The following is a 20,645-nucleotide window of genomic DNA, read 5'->3' as shown; positions in this document are numbered from 1 at the left end:
GGCTTTTTGAAACTGACAGAGCTTTTTGAAAACTGAAAACTTCCAACAAGCTCTACAGTTAGTTGAGAAACCCCCAAGAGTGTGATGAAAATTTGAATTAAACAAATAAATTCAAAACATTTGGACCAGCTCTATTGTTAACACTAGTCCCAGGCACATTTAAGACTACATAAAACATTAGAAATATATCCCATAAGGAACAACCCTGTTGAAGAGGATATTTCCATCTCTAAAAACTACAATGCCTTCTTTTGCCAACATTTTTCAGTTGTCAATTTTCAAGAATGAGTACGCTACCAAAAAGAGATGCAAACAAAAATCACGGAGCAATCTCAGTCATGGCATTTTTGATTTTCTGGTAGCAGACCTGTCTAACACAGATGATAATTGTACCAGTTTGTGGTGCTTCTGGGTTACAAACTATTAACCAACAGAGCACACTTCTCATTGCAACCCTAGCTGAATCAGGTCCACACTTGGAGGATCAAACTGAGTTGTAAAGTGAAATGCTGCTAATACTCACAGAACGACGAGACTTGAAAGGTTTGTAAATGCAAAGTCAGGAATGTGCGTTATTTTGTTAAGAGCCAGAGTTAAGGCCTGCAGAGAAGGAAGATTGCTGAGTGGATGAATGGGAACTTCTGTCAAGCTGTTGTCATCCAGCCACAGGTGACGTAGCTGGACAAGACCCTCAAAACTGTCTTCTGGGACTGCAGTAATATGGTTAGCATCTAAACGCCTAAATGGAAACAAAAATAATTGAAATTAGTGAAATTCACAAGCCTTTGTTAAGTACAAGTATGGATTAACACACACAAACATATTTAAAAACTCAAATAGTTTTACTGGAAGAATTCATCATCTGAAAGTTTTGAGAAGCTGCTGAAAGGGCCCCCCCACCCTGGAGCACAGGCCAGCCCCCATTATGCCCCCAGCCCCAGCCGGCCACAGGCAGCCGGACGTGGGGGTGGGAAGAGCTTCCCAGGAAACATACAGCCTAGGAAACAGGAAGCACAAGAGCACAGCACAAGAAACAGGAAAGGGCCTGGGGGCAGAGTGTGGGTGGGGCCATGCAAAGCTGTATGGGGAGGCACAGCCTTTCCCTGCCTTCAATACCCACTGCCCATGCTACTTGCTTACAAAATCAGACATAAAAATACAAAAATGTCACAGCACACTGTTACTGAAAAATTGCTTACGTTCTCATTTTTACCATATAATTATAAAATAAATCAACTGGAAATAAATATTGTACTTACATTTCAGTGTATGGTATATAGAGCAATACAAACAAGTTATTGTATGAAATTTTAGTTTGTACTGACTTCGCTAGTGCTTTTTATGTAGCCTGTTGTAAAACTAGACAAATATCTAGATGAGTTGACGTACCCCCTGGAAGACCTCTGCGTGTACCCTTGGTTGGGAACCACAGCTCTATGCAACAAATCAACAACAAATTCTTATCTTGAGTTGTGAATCATACAAATGTAGGGCTCAAAGGGACCACAAGAACTCATCAAGTCCAGCCCCCGGCACTGAGGGAGTAAGTAATCCTAGAGCATCCCTGACAGGTGTTGGTCCAACTTGTTCTTAAAAACCTCCAATGAAGGTGATTACACAACCTCCCTTGCAAGCCTATTTCATAGCTTAACTACCTTTCTAGTTAGAAAATTTTTCCTAATATCTAACCTAAATCTCCCTTGCTGCAGATTGACCCCATTCTTGTCCTACCTTCAGTGGACGTGGAGAACAATTCATCATGCCCAGTTATTTTAACCTTTCCTCACAGGTCAGGTTCTCTAAACCTTTTATCATTTTGATGGTTCTCCGCTGGACTCTCCACTTTAGTCCACATCTTTCCTAAAGTGCAGAACCCATTGGACATAGTACTCCAGCTGAGGTTTACCTATGTCAAGCAGAACAGGGACAATTACCTCCCTTGCTTTAGATACAACATTACTGTTAAATGCACCCCAGAATATTAGCCTTTTCTCAACTGCATCACATTGTTGACTTGTATTCAATTTGTGATCCACTATAACTCCCAGATCCTTTTCAGCAGTACTACTGCCTAGTCGGTTATTCCCCATTTTGTAGTCGTGCATTCAACTTTTCCTTCTTAAGTGAAGTACTTTGCACTTATCTTTATTGAATTTCATCTTGTTGAATTCATAGCAACTCTCAATTTGTCAGGGTCCTTTTGAATTCTAATCCTGTCTTCCAAAGTGCTTGCAACCCCTCCCATGGTGTCATCTACAAATTTTATAAGCCTACTCTCCAATCCTTTATGGAAGTCATTAATGAAAATACTGACTAGTACCAGCCCCAGAACTGACCCAGGAATGGCCACACTAGTTTGACAGGCCTTCCAATCTGCCAGCAAAACACTGATAACTATCCTTTGGAAATGGTCTTACAATCAGTTGTGCACCCACCTTATAGTAATTTAATCTAGACCACATTTCCCTAGTTTGCTTATGCAAAGGGAGTTTGGTGTTGAAACAGTTCAAATCTTTAAGATGTTTTGGGAAAAACAGCAGAAGCTGAATTCCTTTTTAATAATAAAAGCTATGAAATGCAGCAAAGTAAGCCACAAGCATACAGGCATAGGAAGTGGGAAATTTAAATGTTCTGAAGCCCAAGGTTTTTTTTTATTTTGTTTGGTTTTGGTTTTAAGATGAACAAGGTGTCATTACCTCTAAAGCTATACATCAAAGTTAATTCCTATAGTTCATATACTGGCAACTGCATATCATTGGCCAGCCCCATGAGCTGGCAGGTGTGTACATCTTTATTTGTGAATACTTTTAGCCTGCACTGAGACTAGAACATTTCAGAGAAATTAAATGACTGGTGATAAAAAAAAGCCTACGGCTCCCTTAGGGGGAAAAAAAAAATCAACTAGAAATTATCTGTGTGTCTTTCTCCACCTCCTAAAGTCACACACCTCCCTGAAGATCAAAAATTATTTTCCAATGGAATAAATATCTCCAGCTCATTTCTTCAACAAATGCCCTTGTTCTTTTTTTGCAAATCAACATACTTTTGAGACACATGCCTCTCGGTCCTTGTGATTACTCATCGACAGCTCTCCTGTTTCTGCTGCAGGGAATTGTGTATTTTCAGAGTCTCTTTTCTAAATATGCTCACCAAGTTACAGAGTAGCAGCCGTGTTAGTCTGTATTCACAAAAAGAAAAGGAGTACTTGTGGCACCTTAGAGACTAACAAATGTATTTGAGCATAAGCTTTCGTGAGCTACAGCTCACTTCATCGGATGCATTTGGTGGAAGTGAGCTGTAGCTCACGAAAGCTTATGCTCAAATAAATTTGTTAGTCTCTAAGGTGCCACAAGTACTCCTTTTCTTTCACCAAGTTATATTTGCTCAGGCATATTCGACTGTAAAAGGTCTCAGTGAGCTGTCAACTCTACAGCTAAAGGGCTGAAAAAGGATGGAGCCACGCAATGTTACGGTTATGATGTAAGCCAACTACAGCACTGAAATTCAAAGTAAAAGATGACCGATACTTCATCACTAATTATCTCTGCTAAATTCTGTCACAACTTGGATGGCATTGGGCTTACTCTGCAGCAAGGGAGATGTAGGCCAGATATTAGGAAAATGTTTCTAATTGTAAGGTAGTTAAGTTCTGGAACTAGTTTCCAAGGGAAGCTGTGGAATCCCCATCATTGGAGGTTTTTAGCAACAGCCTGGGCCAAGACCTGCCAGGGATGGTCTAGGTTTACTTGATCCATCATAGGGGAGCGGGGGGAGGGAGGGGGAACAGGGGGGAAAGGAGGGGGAGAGAGGGACTGGATGAGATGACCTTTCGAGGCCCCTTCCATCCCTACACTTCTACGAATCTATGCTCAGACACTGTTCTGAGATTCTACAAGGCTTAGAACCTGAGCTCCAAATGGGATCAGCCACTGGTTTGAGTATTTTACTATTCCCATATCAGTGATGTCCAACCCCTGGCACTTAAGCCACAAATGACTGTTCTAGGCCCCAAAGAAGAAAAAATGGTTCTGACTAGTCCCTTGCATCCATAAATTTTGAAGAGGGTAAGCAGAGGGAAAAAACCTCCCTCAATTATCTCTGATAGAAAGATGTGAAAGGTGACATGGGAAATGTGTTATGGAGTCATAGGGAGTAAGAAAAATAATCATTGTGTCATGCTCACCTGTGATGTTGATATGGTGTTAACAGCATTAAGTACTGATGCAAGGTCATGAAGTCAGCACCGCAAAGCAGTGTTAGAACATTTTTCTATGATTATTTTGTGCCTCTCAGCAACTCTCCAGTTACAAAGTGACCTTCCATTTCTTTAACACTGAGTGTCATTACCCTAGGTTTTTCAGAGGTCCAAGGGGCTGACTGACAAAACACTTTGGAAATATAAGCATTATGTCTAGAGTTTTCATAGAAATTCATTTTTATAGTATTAGGGATAAACCTATGCCATAATACTTTGTAAAATGATATTAAAGAACCAATCTGGATATTTTTATGGTTACACCAAATGGACGGATCAAGCTGCAGCTGTGCCACTGTAGCACATAGTGTAGACCTTACCTGTCCTACGCCAACTGGAGAGCTTCTCCCATTGGCGTAGGTAATCCACCTTCCCGAGAGGTGCTAGCTAGGTGGACTGAAGAATTCTTCGATCTAGCACTGTCTTTGCCAGTGGTCAGGTCAGCATAGCTACGTCTCTCAGAGGTGTGGATTTTTCACACCGCTGAGAGATGTAGTTATACTGATGCAAGTTCCTAGTGTAGACTAGGCCCCAAAGTGTTACATTTCTGTTTTTGTTTTATGGCATTCAGAACTTAACTAGATTTTAATAGTTGTGCTACTTTTTGTTTCCCAGACTCAGATCTTGTATGCCACAGTTTAGTCTAAATCTATTTTTCCCCCCTTCAAATGACTAATTCTTACCTAAAGTACTCTCAAACAGGGCTATAATGCAGCTATTGAATCTGAACATGCATTTTTTTTTATTAACCTGTACTATACATGTTGGTATATCTTAAGGATCAAACTGAAAAGAAAACTTAAAACAACAAACCGCTAAATATTTGGTAACTCTTTATAATATTCTTGCTAAAGAGAACAATCAATATTCTTGCTTTTTGGAAGGTGGGATAGGGAAAGGTTTACTCACACTAAGTAGCAGAAGGGGGCCAATATTCCTCAATGGGTTATAAGTTTACAAAAATTGTCTTTTTTGTCCATTAAAACATTAAAAATAAAACTTCATGTTGTTTAAATTACAGCTTGCAGCATATACTTAAAGTCCTTAATCTTTTAGAAGCCATTCCAATTCCAGCTTCCCTATAGGCATTGGCTTGCGAGAGGCCTACTTTAAATTCTAGTTTATAAATTCAGAGTTTATTTGCTGAGCTGTCATCTTTACTATTATTACCTTTCAGGTTCCATACTCACATAAAGCTCAAACTGCACAAATGGGGAGAAAGAGAGAGAGAGAAGCAGAGAAACCCAGGTGTCCTGTAGTTCTCATAAGAGCACAACATTAAAATTAGATGTAAACGATAAAACAAACCTGTAAGCTAAACAGCTTTCAACTACCAAACTGGCTTTGTTTAGAACTAAGCTGTCAAAAAACACAAGGAGCTGCTGTTTTATCCTTTCCAGATATTTCTTACTCTCTCAGAAGTGGACACCAAGCTGGTGGTTTTGAATTATCTTTTTATTGCAACTACCAAGTTATGGTTTTGAATCAAACATTTAAATTGCTTATAAAAACTCTCTAACACAATCTGCTGAGGATGCATCAATCATGGAGGGTGCAACGCAATTCTGGGATAAACATGACACATGGACCACTACTTTCCTGAACTCAACAGGAAACAACCTTTAGTACAAACACAGATAACCACTAAATAAAGAGGCAAATGCAGTGGCTTTCTGTTGCACAGGGAGCCCAACAAAATATAAAACAAAGCACCATGAGGTTGCCTGTGCTGTCCCTTTGGAACAAGCCAACCTTCCTCAGTTGCAGCCCTAGAAACCAACCCTACAGTAAAAGGCTCCTCACAATCAGCACTGACAGCTTGATAAGACAGTGGCTTTTTGAGACATACAATGGTAGAGTATAAACCATCAAGTGCAGGTCTACACTACAAGTTTACATAGGCACAGCTTCATCGATACAGATGCACTGCTGCAGCCCATCTGGTGAAGATGCTTTAAGCCGACAGGACAGAGCTCTCCTGCTGACATAGGGGGGCTAAGGTTGGTATAACCACGTTGATCAGGGGTGTGGATTTTTCATACTCCTGAGCAACGTAGTTATACTGAAGTAGGTAGGTAGTATAAACTAAGCCCTAACTAAATACAACCATACAAGAATTAGCAGTTCCCCAATAACGCTGTAACAACAGCGGATTACTATAACACACATTAAGCACACAATAAAAGGTCACACAGCAGGAGCATTCTAACAGTAATGCTCTCCAGCTGAAGGTTCTGGGGAGCACTTTGTATCAGAGCCAGGGGAGGAGCTCAATGGGTTAAAGCACCTTGGTCATCTGTCCAAACGGTGATGCCCTGGTATAGGCCTATTTCTTCCTGTAGCAGGAGTATCCCATATTTGGGACTTCTCCTGTGACAGTATGTGAGCCTTCCATTGCCTGCCTAGTCCATTTTGTGTTATTTCCCCAGCCTGTTCCTTTCCTTCACTAACTTCTGAAACATGACAGGAAGGAGTCTTGCACTCACAAAAGGAGAGCTTCATGCTCAGTTTAATTTGTATTCCTCCCCCCACCCTCAACTGATGCTCAGCTCACAGCTGCAAGCCTTCGTGATTGTCAGAGCAGGGAGACTAACAATTAGTGTGACAGTGATTGATTGAGGCGCACAGGATGGCACTTTGCAGGTGTGCATGATGCCAGCAGGATTGGAAGGAGGTGAAAAACTGAGGGACAAATGTAAAGCAAGACAGGAGGGGAGGGCAAAAAACAGCATGAGGGGAAAAAAAACAAAATCCAATTCTTCCTCCAGTTCTGTAGTCTCTCTTCCAGCACTGAGCAACTCTCCATCCAGCCTGTAACTGGTATTTGGCTTCTCTATTTTATCTCTTAAAAGAACAATCAATCAATCAGATGGCCCATCACCCCGGTTGGCTTCAGATCTCCCTTAACAGACCCGGGCCACAGAACCCCAGCAAAATCCATCAGGCCAAAGTGGCCAACAGATCAAAAATCTCATAAGCATGATTTTGGTAATGTTAATACAAATGTATTCCCAGCAATTGGTCAAACCCCTCCCTCACATACATTTTGTTTGTGTTGTTTCCTTTAAGAGGGAAGAAATTCAGAGCTTTGTTTAGGACTAAGCTCTCAAAAAACACAAGGAGCTGCTGTTTTCTTTTCCAGGTAGTGTTTTCAATCACACTACTCCCTCCCCATTCTTCAGTTTACATGGTTCTGGAAATGTAACAGTATTATACTAACAGGGAAAGTTAAATGTTGATATTAATAGAAGGCAATCACTACTGAGTGTACACTTGTGTTAAACTACTTTTGGTCAATTGCAATCAGTAATGAACTTTGCTCCTTTCAAGTGCTACTTCAAAAACCACAAGGAAAATCACTCAAACAACTCTAGAGTAGGTTTTAGATTTTCAAAGTGAAGTACTGTTAAGCCTGGATACAATGGAAATTCTGTTAGAATGTAGGACAACTAAATCCACTGTGTTAAGAAAAAGCACTTTAAAAAAATATTCTAACAAAATGACTTCACAAGTACCATTTGCTCATTACATCTAGCAGCTGCTCGCTATATCTCAAGTACTAAGGGACACAAATGTATGGATTTGCTCCACTCAAAGTATGGAGGTTTCAGCAAATATCCTAGTGTTTCATAAACTAATTTATTCAACAGTCAAGTTTGATTTGCCAGGTATGTTTTTCCATATGTATGATCTCGGAATACCACCCATCTGACACATTTAAAATTTGCTACAAGTTATCTCCACACGTTGGAGTTGTGTTGGGTGTTAATCTTTCACCCACATGCCTTGTAAATAGAACCATAAAACAATTGATAGGCCAATCGGAATGACTACTACTTAGGTGAACAGTCAACTGTCTTCTGCAGTTATAGTTTAAAAAAAAAAAAAAAAGACGCTCGTGCATTCAGTTTCTAAATCACTCACTCCCTGATTCTTCACTCAAACATTTAGACTGTAATTCCTCAAGTAAACACAATTAATATATAAGGTACAAAATTTGAAGGGATTCCTGAAGCTAAAAAACACCCCACAATTCAGATTAAAGTGAAACCGGCTCCTGAAGGTACAAACACTATATGGAAACCTCACTCAACAATTCTGTAAAGTCCATGAAGGAGTACATTTAAACAGCTGCATATTAAACAATCATTTATTTCCTTTAGAGCACAGCTCGAAAGAGCACTCAAACATTTACTATTCTTAAAAAATGTAGGGATGGAGAAGCAAATTCAGTGTATCTGAACTTGTATTTCTTTTGCCGGTTAAGTATAAACATACTGAATATTCTCTGGTCCCCACCACCTTCCTTCTTGCCCATCAGCACAATTCTAGTTTACTATATATTTACACTTATGAGCAGATAATCTTTAACCCTTCAGTAATAGTGGAGAAACAACAAAACAGAATTGAAAACTTCAGGGGGAAAAAATCCCCCCAGATTAGTTAGTTTAAAAAAAAGAGGACTGCATCAAAACACATTGATGCTGATTACCTTAAAATAGTTATTGGTGCTCACTGTTATATTCCTTAAATCCATCATTCTTTAAATCCATCCGATTATCCCGAGAGAGAATGCTGTAATGCTAATGCCCCTACTCTACTTGCGCTACATTGATGACATCTTCATCATCTGGAGCCATGGAAAAGAAGCCCTTGAGGAATTCCACCATGATTTCAACAATTTCCATCCCACCATCAACCTCAGCCTGGACCAGTCCACACAAGAGATCTACTTCCTGGACACTACGGTGCTAATACGCGATGGTCACATAAACACCACCCTATATCGGAAACCGACTGACCACTATTCCTACCTACATGCCTCTAGCTTTCATCCAGATCATACCACACGATCCATTGTCTACAGCCAAGCGCTACGATATAACCGCATTTGCACCAACCCCTCAGACAGAGACAAACACCTACAAGATCTTTATCACACATTCTTACAACTACAATACCCACCTGCTGAAGTGAAGAAACAGATTGACAGAGCCAGAAGAGTACCCAGAAGTCACCTACTACAGGACAGGCCCAACAAAGAAAATAACAGAACGCCACTAGCCATCACCTTCAGCCCCCAACTAAAACTTCTCCAACGCATCATCAAAGATCTACAACCTATCCTGAAGGACGACCCATCACTCTCACAGATCTTGGGAGACAGGACAGTCCTTGCTTACAGACAGCCCCCCAACCTGACGCAAATAATCACCAGCAACCACACACCACATAACAGAACCACTAACCCAGGAACCTATCCTTGCAACAAAGCCCGTTGCCAACTCTGTCTACATATCTATTCAGGGGACACCATCATAGGACCTAATCACATCAGCCACGCTATCAGAGGCTCATTCACCTGTGCATCTACCAATGTGATATAAGCCATCATGTGCCAGCAATGCCCCTCTGCCATGTAGATTCATAGATACTAAGGTCAGAAGGGACTATTCTGATCATCTAGTCTGACCTCCTGCACAGCGCAGGCCACAGAATCTCACCCACCCACTCCTACGAAAAACCTCACATATGTCTGAGCTATTGAAGTCCTCAAATCGTGGTTTATGTACATTGGTCAAACTGGACAGTCTCTACGTAAAAGAATGGAAACAAATCAGACGTCAAGAATTATAACATTCAAAAACCAGTTGGAGAACACTTCAATCTCTCCAGTCACTCGATTACAGACCTGAGGGTGGCTATCCTTCAACAAAAAAACTTCAAAAATAGACTCCAGAGAGAGACTGCTGAATTGGAATTAATTTGCAAACTGGTACAATTAACTTAGGCTTGAATAAAGAACGGGAGTGGATGTGTCATTACACAAAGTAAAACTATTTCCGCACGTTTATTCCCCCTCCCCCCCCCCCCCTCACAGTTCCTCACACATTCTTGTCAACTGCTGGAAATGGCCCACCTTGATTATCACTACAAAAGCTCCCCTCCCCACCCCTCGCTCTCCTACTGGTAATAGCTCACCTTACCTGATCACTCATCTGATGAAGTGAGCTGTAGCTCACGAAAGCTTATGCTCAAATAAATTCGTTAGTCTCTAAGGTGCCACAAGTACTCCTTTTCTTTATGCGGATACAGACTTACATGGCTGCTATTATGAAACCTTTAAGAGGAAGTAAGCCAGGAAATAATGGCATTTAAAAAAGTGATTTAAGTTTTAACAAACACATATTTGAATATTTTTTCACACTTCTCACTAACTTAATATGTAAAAATGTTATGAAGACAATAAGCAAAAATCCTTTATTAGGTACAGCACATTGCAATGCTTTCAGCTACTATAGAATACTATAATTATTCACATATATATGGGGAAGGCCACAGAAGGAGTCTATCACTGCCGGAAGAATAACAGGAGTTCCTGTACTGCAGTTATGAAAAGTCATCAGTACAATGCACTTCTTTCTCATACTCTGATTGCTACTGACTAAGATTTTTAAAGCCGACTCATGGATTTAGACCCCCAAATCCCATTAAAATGAATGGGAGCTAAGTGTCCAAATCCTATAGGCAGCTTTGAGAATCTCAGCCAGTGTTAATAGAGTTGAAAGTTAGGATTTTGAGGGAAAAATGGAAATGTGGTAGAACCAGAAAGCAGCAGGAGTGAAGCTGCAGGGACTGAGCTCCATATGCAGACAGCTCTTTTCCTGTAACTGAAGGACAAATGGTAGAGTAGTTCTGTTAACCCAACTTGAACATGCCTCTTATCCCTCCACTTAGCACACCTGAACTCTTCCACTACAAATAACTCCATGCAAAACAGTGAAGCAGGAGCTTCTACTTAACGCTACTTTAAAAATATTGAAATATTTGAGAGGAACTTCTCAGCTTCTAACATTCTGTTCAAAACATTAAAGATGGTCAGTTTAATTTTCCTTTCAGGAAAATGATATCTGTCAATGCTGTCTGGGTTTTTTAGAGCAGCAAAATCTGTTAAGCAAAATCTGGGTCTCTATTCCCTGCTGACCTACTGAGCCAAGCCCTTCACTTCGCTTCTGTGTGAAATAATGGGATAATACAATTTTATAAAACATTATACAGACCTTGGATAAAAAGATTATTCTATTTTGCATACCTAAATGCGGCATATCAAGGTTCATTATATAGTTTTAGCAAGTCAGGGTTTCAACACAGTTAGGGGACCTGAGGAGAAATCCTCTGCTATGACTCCAACCTTGGAAGAGAGTTGGTAAAAGTTGCTTTAGATTTTGGACTGGCTGGGGGCTGGCATGGCCTTTGGCATAAATCAGAGTGATACAGGGGTTGCTCTAATTTACAGCAGCATCCCAAGGACTCCCTACAATTTGTATTACAGCCCAAAAATCAGCCAGTGCTATAGAGATACCCACCCTCTTCTCCCAACATGCCTCTGATGCTGTGGCTTGTGAGGTGGGCATGTAGGGCTGCCTATGGTGGCTCTGTGCAGGCCCCATACCAGGCAATTCTCCATTAGTCCCCAATTGCCACTGTAAGCTGCTGGAGCTGTGTATATGGGTCAGAGTGGAAGAGAGACTCTCCTTTGGTTTCTATCTTTGGCACCGCCACTGACTCCTTTTGTGACCTTGAGCAAGTCTAACTTCTCCGCATCCATTTTCTAATCTCAGATGGGAACAAGGTCACTTCTCTACCTGTGTAAGCTATAGATGCCAAACATTTTAAGTGACAAGCATATACTGTTAATATTTGGCAGTAAGTCAAAAAGCAATAGTACCAATTTTATTAATTGGGCTCCACATTTGACAGGTTCCTGTTCTAGCAACACCAGATATAATTTCAATAAGAAAAAACAAATTGGTGCATTTTGTCTTGGTAATTTACTTGAGAGCCATGTTTTTGCTCAAAGAGATCATTGCATCTTGCAATGTGAAAACACATAATTGCAGATAAAGCATTCTGAGGTGTTTCCATTCACTGTAACCCTTCATTTTGGTAAACTGCACTCTTCATAAATAATGACTATATTCTAGCTTTCCTCAGGAAGAGAGACTTGGGAAAATAGCCAATATCAACAGAAAATATAGAGTTGCCATTGTGTATTCAGAACCACACTGGCTACTTTCCAGCTATCATGAAAACATTAAGAATTGTAAAGCTTCTGTAATTATTTTATTTATTTTCAACCAGGTACATTTATGGGAATCATGAACACATACAACGTGGCAACTATCTATGCAGTCTGCACCTTCATGCAATAAAACAAAAGCTATACAGCTATGCAGGAACTGCAAACCAAATGGTTATCAGTATATCCTGAAATGTTAAGGAAAGAATAATTTGTGTCCTCACCAAGAAAAAAATCTCCCTTAAAGCTTCCTTCACAGCAAGTTGTGGAACTGCCAAGAGATAACCCATTAATTGATGTTTAAACATGTAGTTTTTGAATGGAGATTATATAAATAAATAAAAGTCAGCAACAATTTTCTAGCATGCATCATGCAAACAGCTATCTGTTTTATACAAAGATCATCCCAGCTGAGTGGCCTGAGATTTTTTTTTTTTTTAGGGCAAATTCCTATGTCAAAGGTCATCTTATTAATACAGAAGGACACTCATATCAATGTTTTTATATTTTCTGACATGGAAATTACATGCCCAATCCTGCCCACTGTGAACTCTGACATGAGAGTTTGCAGGATCAATCCCTAATTTATTGTGGTTCTATTATAAATGGAAACTTTAGTATCCATGAAAGAGATAGTATATTCTAAGGCCCAGCACAATTTGCCTTACATGTTTTTTCCACATACACATCTACCAATGCACCTGTCTCAAACTAAAACATCACCACAGTGTTGATATCAAGTGGCAGCCAATTGTAACAAGTTGTGGTGTTTGTATTGTGGACAGATGTCCTCTTGGGAATGGAGTGAAACAGAAATCTAATTTGAATCCATCTCTCTAGAGAAAAAAATAGTCTGAAAAATGACTGCTAACATGTCATTGTGGGGTTCCAACATTTATGCTCAATGATATCCAGATGCTTAATACATTTTCTAACTGATAGTCCTGTAAACTCAACTTGGGATCTGAAAAGGGGGAAAAATAGGGTTGTTGGTTTTTTTTGTTAGTGTCCTCCTCTTCAAACTCTTCAACATTCACATTACTTACAACTCATCTGTCCCCAATACAGCTGTAGGGTGACTTTCACTTAATTCATTTAATTTTAATAAACACATTATAAAGAATGGCTCTGGATAATTTGTTCATTCACTGCTTTTGCCTTGGGTTTTTCTTCTTTCCTTTTTATCACAAATTGTTATCAAAACCATCAACTGCTGGGTTAAATAATCTAAGGCTTAATCAGAGGACTGTTTAATCAGAAGTGCTGTAGGTACTTGAAAACAGAAGCATATTCAGTACAGATCAAAAGTATATATTCCAGACCGTGAGACTATTAATGGATATAATATTTTCTGCAACATAAGCAGAATATTGATATTGAGTAAAAAGTTCTTTTTTCTTGGTAAGGAGCACATCACAACAATGAAGCATTATTTGAAGTGTTTTCTTCTTAGCATGAGGCATCCCTAGACACCAGCCTATAGTCTTTTTAAATTCAGGCAGATAACATACACTGGAGTATAATCTCTCCAGAGATATGTACAGTAGTTCCCCATGAAAATTAAAGTGGTTCACTTGTATGTATCAAGAAAAGGCTGCATAACTGATGGGGACGGGGGATAGCACATATCAGCCCTACTCTTGGATCCACAAAGACTGGATGGTCTATAGACAGACTCTCACCACCAGCTGTTGAGAAATGTCTATGTTTTATTCTGCTGTGCTCAAGCTCTGCCCACAACCCCAACCACCTTTCGTGTGTGTAGCATCCAAGAAGCAGCAGAACAGCAGTGGGGAGGAGGTGCAGAGAGGCTGCATAAATCAATGCCACACACTTGCACACTGTAACCCACTGCTCCACAGCAGCGCATGCTGTAGCCAATCCTTAGACTGTCTGGGGCAGTTTCTTTTGGTTTCCAGAGAAGGGGGGAAAAGGCAGGGGCGTAGCAGAGCACAGCCTACAGGATCAGAACTATGAGACTGCAGTGCCCAAGATCTCTGCTTATGGAGTGGGGAAGCAGCTGTGCAAAACTTGTAACTGGTGCTCCATGACCAACTGCAGAGTTGGAGGGGAGAGGACCTTTGTGCAGAAACCAGGATTTTGGCATGCGAAGAACAGAAAGTAGATAGGAAGAGGGGAGAAAAACATTCACCTTGTTCAGAGGTGCAATTGACCATCAAGATCTGATCAAAATGCCCTGCAAGAGGAGCCAAACCACCAAAAGCCACAAGATAATAAAAGCCCCTGTACAATACTTTGTGGGTGGCTGGAAATAATGGTGGGGATTTCCTTAGCAACCTACAGGATTTAAATGAATTCCATTAAAATTAATGCTATGAAAATCTCAACCAATCAGCAAACGCGTCCTCCCCAACCATGAAAGACTCGCAAACTTCTGCACAATTCTTTAAGTTGCTTAATACCTTAGGACATGCTGGACCATCCAGTGTGGACCTTCCTTATCTGCACTGTATTTACATTCTTTTTTATGGATGGATTTATGAAATTATTCTTTTCAGAGATAACATTGAGAAATTCCTTTCTATGTTTGAAATTTCTGCTCCACTTCAAATTAACATATTAAGCCCACAAGCATTATTTTACATAAATCATTGCATTTCAATGTATTCTAGAATGCAGCAAATATGTATATAGGGTTGTAGAGGCAGGGGCAGAAGCGGGAGAGAGATAAACAGAGAGAGGGAAGAGGAATAAATAAATAAAACTTACAGAGATTGTAAACCACTTAGTCCTCTAATGGCCTCATTAGGTACAGTCTTCAGCTGATTGTTCTGTAGGGTTCTGTAGAAAAATCTTTGTTAGTGAAAGATTTTCACAATAATCTTTAAAGTATCTTCTATTTGACATAAGAGATCATATTCCTTGTTAGTAGACTTTTTGCACAAGAAAACACATTTTGGAATTCTCAAGACAAAATACTCAATCATTTTAAAAGAAGCGTGAAAATGTCTTGCTTCAGCTCCTTACACAATCACTCCATTAATTGAACAATCTATATCAATGGGCCAGATTTCTTGAATATAATGGGCCAAAATCATCTCTGATATAAACTGTTGCAATTCCCCTTGACTTCATTGGGAACTGCAACAGTTTACATTGGAGCTCAATTTGCTCCAAAAAATGGCATTTTATTATTTACCAGTGCTTGCATTTTCATGGTTGTTTCTACTGATTCCTCTATTTCTAGAAAAATGGCACCAAAGTATAATTTATTTTAATAATTGCATTTGCATAGTGTGCTGATTATAAAGCATTTTTGGGCACATTCACAGTATAAAATACCACACAGAAATGTTACTGAATAATGTCAGCAAAAAAATACAAAATGGTAGAGAGTCTGCAACGAACTATTCAGGAATCCAGCCTGTTCTCTACCGCCATGTAACCCTTCACCATTCTCTATAGCCTCACCCACACTTGTCTTTGCCCCTCCATTTTGTTCTATAATGGAACCATACTGTGGGATGTACATTGTTGATTTTATAGAGATTTTTTTTAAAGAAAGGTAGTGACAGTCTACATTAAGTTATATCAATTCTATAAGTTACCTTGTAAGACAATATTTTGGTCATGGTGAAGAATATTTTTTTATCAACAGCATTTTAATGGTTGATCTGTTTGCTGTTACGAAATGGGTCAATAGATGGTTTGTGTAAGTGTAACTATGCAAGTACATTAACAGTCAACTAATATACTTAGGTTTAAATTTTGTAAGAATTGACAAAAAATGTTGGATGCCCAGCTTGAGATCATAGGCACTGACTCGGTGGGTGCTCTGAGGCTAGAGCACCCACAGGGAAAAAATGGAGGGTGCAGAGCACCCCCAGTAGGCTCCCCTGCTTCCCCACCGATCAGCACCTTCCCCTCCCTCCCTCTCCACGTCTCCCACGATCAGCTCTTTCGCGGCATGCAGGAGGTGCTGGGTGGGAGGGGCATGACACACTCAGGGGAGGGGGTGGAACAAAGCAGGAAGAGGAGGGGCAAGGTCTTGTGGAAAGGGGTGGAGTGGGGGCGGGGCCTGGGACAGAGCCAGGGATCAAGCACCCCCTGGCACATTGGAAAGTGCTAGTGCCTGTGCTCGAGATACCTTATAGGGCCTGATTTTGAGTACCTTCCCTGCACTTACCTTACAAAACCTCCAGATGATGAGTTTCTCAGACCTCCCCTCTTAGTCCTGGGCCTATGCTTCTTTCCTCGCTGAAGATTTCCCTTTTTTCCCCCTCAGGGGCCTTCTCTCAATCTCTTTGTATCCCTGCTCTATTGGGCCAGTCTTCGTGTAAATATACCCCGTTACCCAAGCGCTAAAATTTCAGGACAGAGATTTGTTTCATTTTTAAAATCTGGTTTATAACAGGAAGCTAGTTTCAGCCTTAACTATAGAGCAGCAGCTGTAGTGGATATTCTCATTTGCTGGGGACAAATAGGGCACAGCAAGAGTGGCACTGCCTCACTTAGAAATCCTTCTACTGGTCAATTTCAGTTACAGGAGTGCACTACACTGTTATATTCTTTTCTGAGGGAGTTGGAATGGCACCCCAAAACTATTTAGGCGCTCATACTACATACATTACAGTAGCGTCTGAACTCCTGACAGGATAGAAGGAGAAAAGCCTGGGTGGCTTCCTCTGAACCCTCTTGGGTCCGTTGTTTCTCTCTGTTTTGGATAGCCAGAGAGGAAGGAGAAAAAGAGAAAAAAGATACACCCTATGGTCTAACAGTTAGTATTTTTCTACCACAAGACATATCTGGGAGTCAAACACTATTACTCCAATAAAATGTAATAATTACAGTTTAATCTAGGTGACAACTGTTTTTATTATTGAATGCACATCGTCTTCAAGATTAGCACTCCCAAGGGATTATGGAAAAAAATAAAGCAGTAAAGATTTTCAGGTTACTGTACTGTCTGAACAAAAAATTCTGTTTCTGTACAGCCTATCAGTAAACATGCTGACTGTGCAAGAAGAAAGTACACAGCTAGCTGTGAAGCTCTAAAATTTGATTACTTACAGCACTTTGAGTTCTTTCAATCCAGACAAGGCCTTCGTATGGATAAAAGAAAGGTCATTGCCAGCCAGTCGTCTGGAAAAAAATTGTAATAATAATTCAGACTCTGAAAATACAGTACATTTACCACTGTCTAATAGATGAAACCATCAATGCATCAAAACTTGCATCAGATTATACCATATCTGCGATCCTTACATTTACCACCATTCACTCACAATTCACAATTCATTCACAATTACACATTTTTAGTAAAGCATAATGCATTAAAATTACTTATCTGGACTCAACTTTGTGATCAACCCATGTAATCATATACTTTCCTCTTACTTTTACTATAGTTATCGGATTAATGCAATACATGAAGAAGCAGCTCTCAGAAAGTAGAGAGCGCTCACACAGACTCTTTCCGACTTGAGATTTTCCTTTATGATAATTTAAGAATATGTTTATATTCCCACCCAGCCACCCTTGCTCAAAAAACAATAAAGTCTGGTATCACCCCAAAAACATAATGCTGTAAAAAAAAAAATCAGAAGGCCTCCTCATTCTTCAGCCCCTTATTTATCAGCAATTAAAGGAGAGACTGAAAATGTAAAACTAACACACCAATGGATGAGTTAAGATTCTTCTTATGAACCTGGGTTTGAAAAATGAGTTAACTGCTATCAGTTTGTTCCTGAGGCTTCCAGAATAGTCTTGGTGAAAAGAATACTCAGTTATCCATGTTTTTAATCTAGCCACCAGCTTCTACAGAAACTATGCAGTCAAGCAGCAATAGTTAGTTGCTAGACAGAAGGATGTGGAAAAAGGTTTGTGCTGAACATCTTAAAATTCACATGATGTTTACTACTAGATTTGGGGCGACCGCCTGGATCCACTGAAGTCAATCACAAAGCTCTCATTGATTTCAATTTGGCCAAGTCTCTCCTAGATACTAATGCAATCCACATTAACAAACTAACATTAATAGTCACTATAATAAGTATAGAAATTTCTTCAGAACACAAGGTGAAAAAAAACACTCCAGTAACAGAATTTCAGCTACTTATTTTTCTCCTTGTATTTTCTTCAAACCTTTGCCAACTTCCAGATCTGTATTTGCTGCATGGTCTAACTTTGCTGAGCTCCTAATATTTGCGACACTAGATATTTTATTAAGGTAAAAGATAAAATGCAGAACACCTGGTAATCCCTAGCTGCCAAAGAAAGAGAACATTACAATAAAGGATCATGTTAGCCAAAATATTAGCTTCCTTATTTGCTTTATTATCTAAATTGAGATCTGAAGACATCAGTGTAGTTTATATAATGGAAACATACAGTGGGAACATTTGTACAAAACATAATTGTTTCTGACTACTATCACTCACTCTTCATAAAAAAAAAAAAAGTTAACAGCAGATTACAAATGATCATCTCTGTTCCAGAGAATTGTAAATTGATCCAGCATCAAGAAGAAAACACTAGCACATTGTTTCTAAAGGGGAGATTACAGTAATAGCAACAAACCCACCTACCTGATTAATAGGTAGCAGGTTTAAAACTAACAAAAGGAAGTACTTCTTCACATAATGCTCAGTAAAGCTATAGAACTTGTTGTCATGGGATGTGGTGAAGGCCAAAAGTATAACTGAGTTTCAAAAAGAATTAGATAAATTCATGGAGGATAGGTCCATCCGTAGCTGCTCGTCAAGATGGTCAGGAATGCAATCCCATGCTCTGGCTGTCCCTAACCCTCCAACTGCCAGAAGCTGGGACTGGATAATAGGGGATGGATCACTTGACATTGCCGTGTTCTGTTCTGAAGCATCTGGCATCTTTCTGAAGCATCTGGCACTGTCAGAGACAGTATAGTAGGCTAGGTGGACCACTGGTCTGACCCAATGTGGCCGTTCTTATGTTTCTTCACTCGAGTCTTAGAATGGTAAAAAGGTAGCAAAATTACTATTTTGTTCATCTCATCTCTGTAATCTCTCACTGTGCATAACAGATCATCCTAGATATTAGTTTTGTCTGCTACGGAAATCTGCCTATGATTGAATGCATGCCAAAATAAACTGCTGCATTAATTAGCTTTCAATCCACCTGACAACAATAGTATTTTTGTATATCAACAAATGGAGGAGTGACTATCCTTCATGAACAGGAAGGTGATGGTGTAACAAGTGTTATCAGTGCCCATGTACTAGCAAGCCAAAGAAAAAGGGAGTTTATTATTTTTGTGAATTTGTTCCAGATGTCACTTGAGACTCTGGTGGCATGAATAAACCCCCCAGGTCTAAGGTTTGATGACATGGTTTAGGTAGTCATGGTCAGAATCCATCCGAAGAATTGCAGCTGTAGGCCCCGATACTCCAAAGATTTAAGCAAGAGTGTAAAAAGCATGCAAGAAAAGAAGCCTTACTGAAATGAATGGAACTATTCAAGTCACAAAGACTTAGCAGGATTGGAATTTTAATATGCATAGTTCAGGCACACTACTTTTTTTAAAAATTACAGTAGCACCTAAAAGTCCCAATCAAGGCCATGGCCCCATTGTGCTAGGTGCTGTACATGTTTTCCAGATTCAAAAAAAACCTTACTCTTTCCCACCCTCTCAAATAGAACAAACTGCAGAGGTACAAGTATACAGTGTTGCCAACTCTTTATTATTGGTAGCATTACTCTAGCACCTAGAAACCCTAGTCACGGATCAGGACCCCATTGTGTCAGGCACTGTGCAAACTTGGAACAAAAAGATGGTCCCTGCCCTGAACTGCTTACAATGCAAGTATAAGACAAGAGAAAACTCTCTTGTAATTTTATGGCAAGTCACATTGTCACTGTGTGTTGTTCTTAAAGCCCTGTTTCCTGGAGACAGGTAAATAAATACACAAGACACTCAGCTTTTTTTGTTTGTCTTTGTTAAAATCAGTTTCTATCCCTCCGCTTACAGAGGGTACAGAGAAAAATTGAGGGCATGCCCCAAGTGCAGTCTAAAGGCTTTGACACCAGAAGGCCAAAAAACCTAAAAAGATCTGACATTGATCAATATATTTTTTTTAAATCTCATGATTTTTTATTTTTTAGAATTCAAACTGAAAAACTTGCATGGCAATGAAAAACAAATAACTTCAATGCTATGTTTCCCAGCCAGTTGCTGAAAATGGTTTGTACTAAATTTAGATTTTAATTTTTTTCTTGAAAAAGTATGCATGTCTTTCTTTTTAACGATTTCCTAAAAAATGCACTGAGAACTAATATGTATAAAATGTATTGGCTCCCTGCAAAGTGTATGAG

General features: G+C 39.7%; 1 protein-coding gene across 2 annotated transcripts in view; it reads right to left on the bottom strand.

The window, feature by feature from the left end:
• Nucleotides 1-20,645, bottom strand: part of LGR4 (leucine rich repeat containing G protein-coupled receptor 4) — a 120,812-nt gene that overhangs the window by 22,924 nt on the left and 77,243 nt on the right. For both annotated transcript variants that reach the window (XM_038407450.2, XM_038407451.2), the window contains exons 3-5: nucleotides 17,367-17,438; nucleotides 15,066-15,137; nucleotides 524-739 (exon numbers count right to left, since the gene is read on the bottom strand). In XM_038407450.2, coding sequence (XP_038263378.2) covers nucleotides 524-739; nucleotides 15,066-15,137; nucleotides 17,367-17,438 — 360 coding nt within the window. The remainder of the gene's footprint in view (nucleotides 1-523; nucleotides 740-15,065; nucleotides 15,138-17,366; nucleotides 17,439-20,645) is intronic.

Source organism: Dermochelys coriacea, chromosome 6, assembly GCF_009764565.3.
Source record: "Dermochelys coriacea isolate rDerCor1 chromosome 6, rDerCor1.pri.v4, whole genome shotgun sequence".
NCBI lineage: Eukaryota > Metazoa > Chordata > Testudines > Dermochelyidae > Dermochelys > Dermochelys coriacea.
This window is presented reverse-complemented; position numbering and strand designations above follow the sequence as displayed.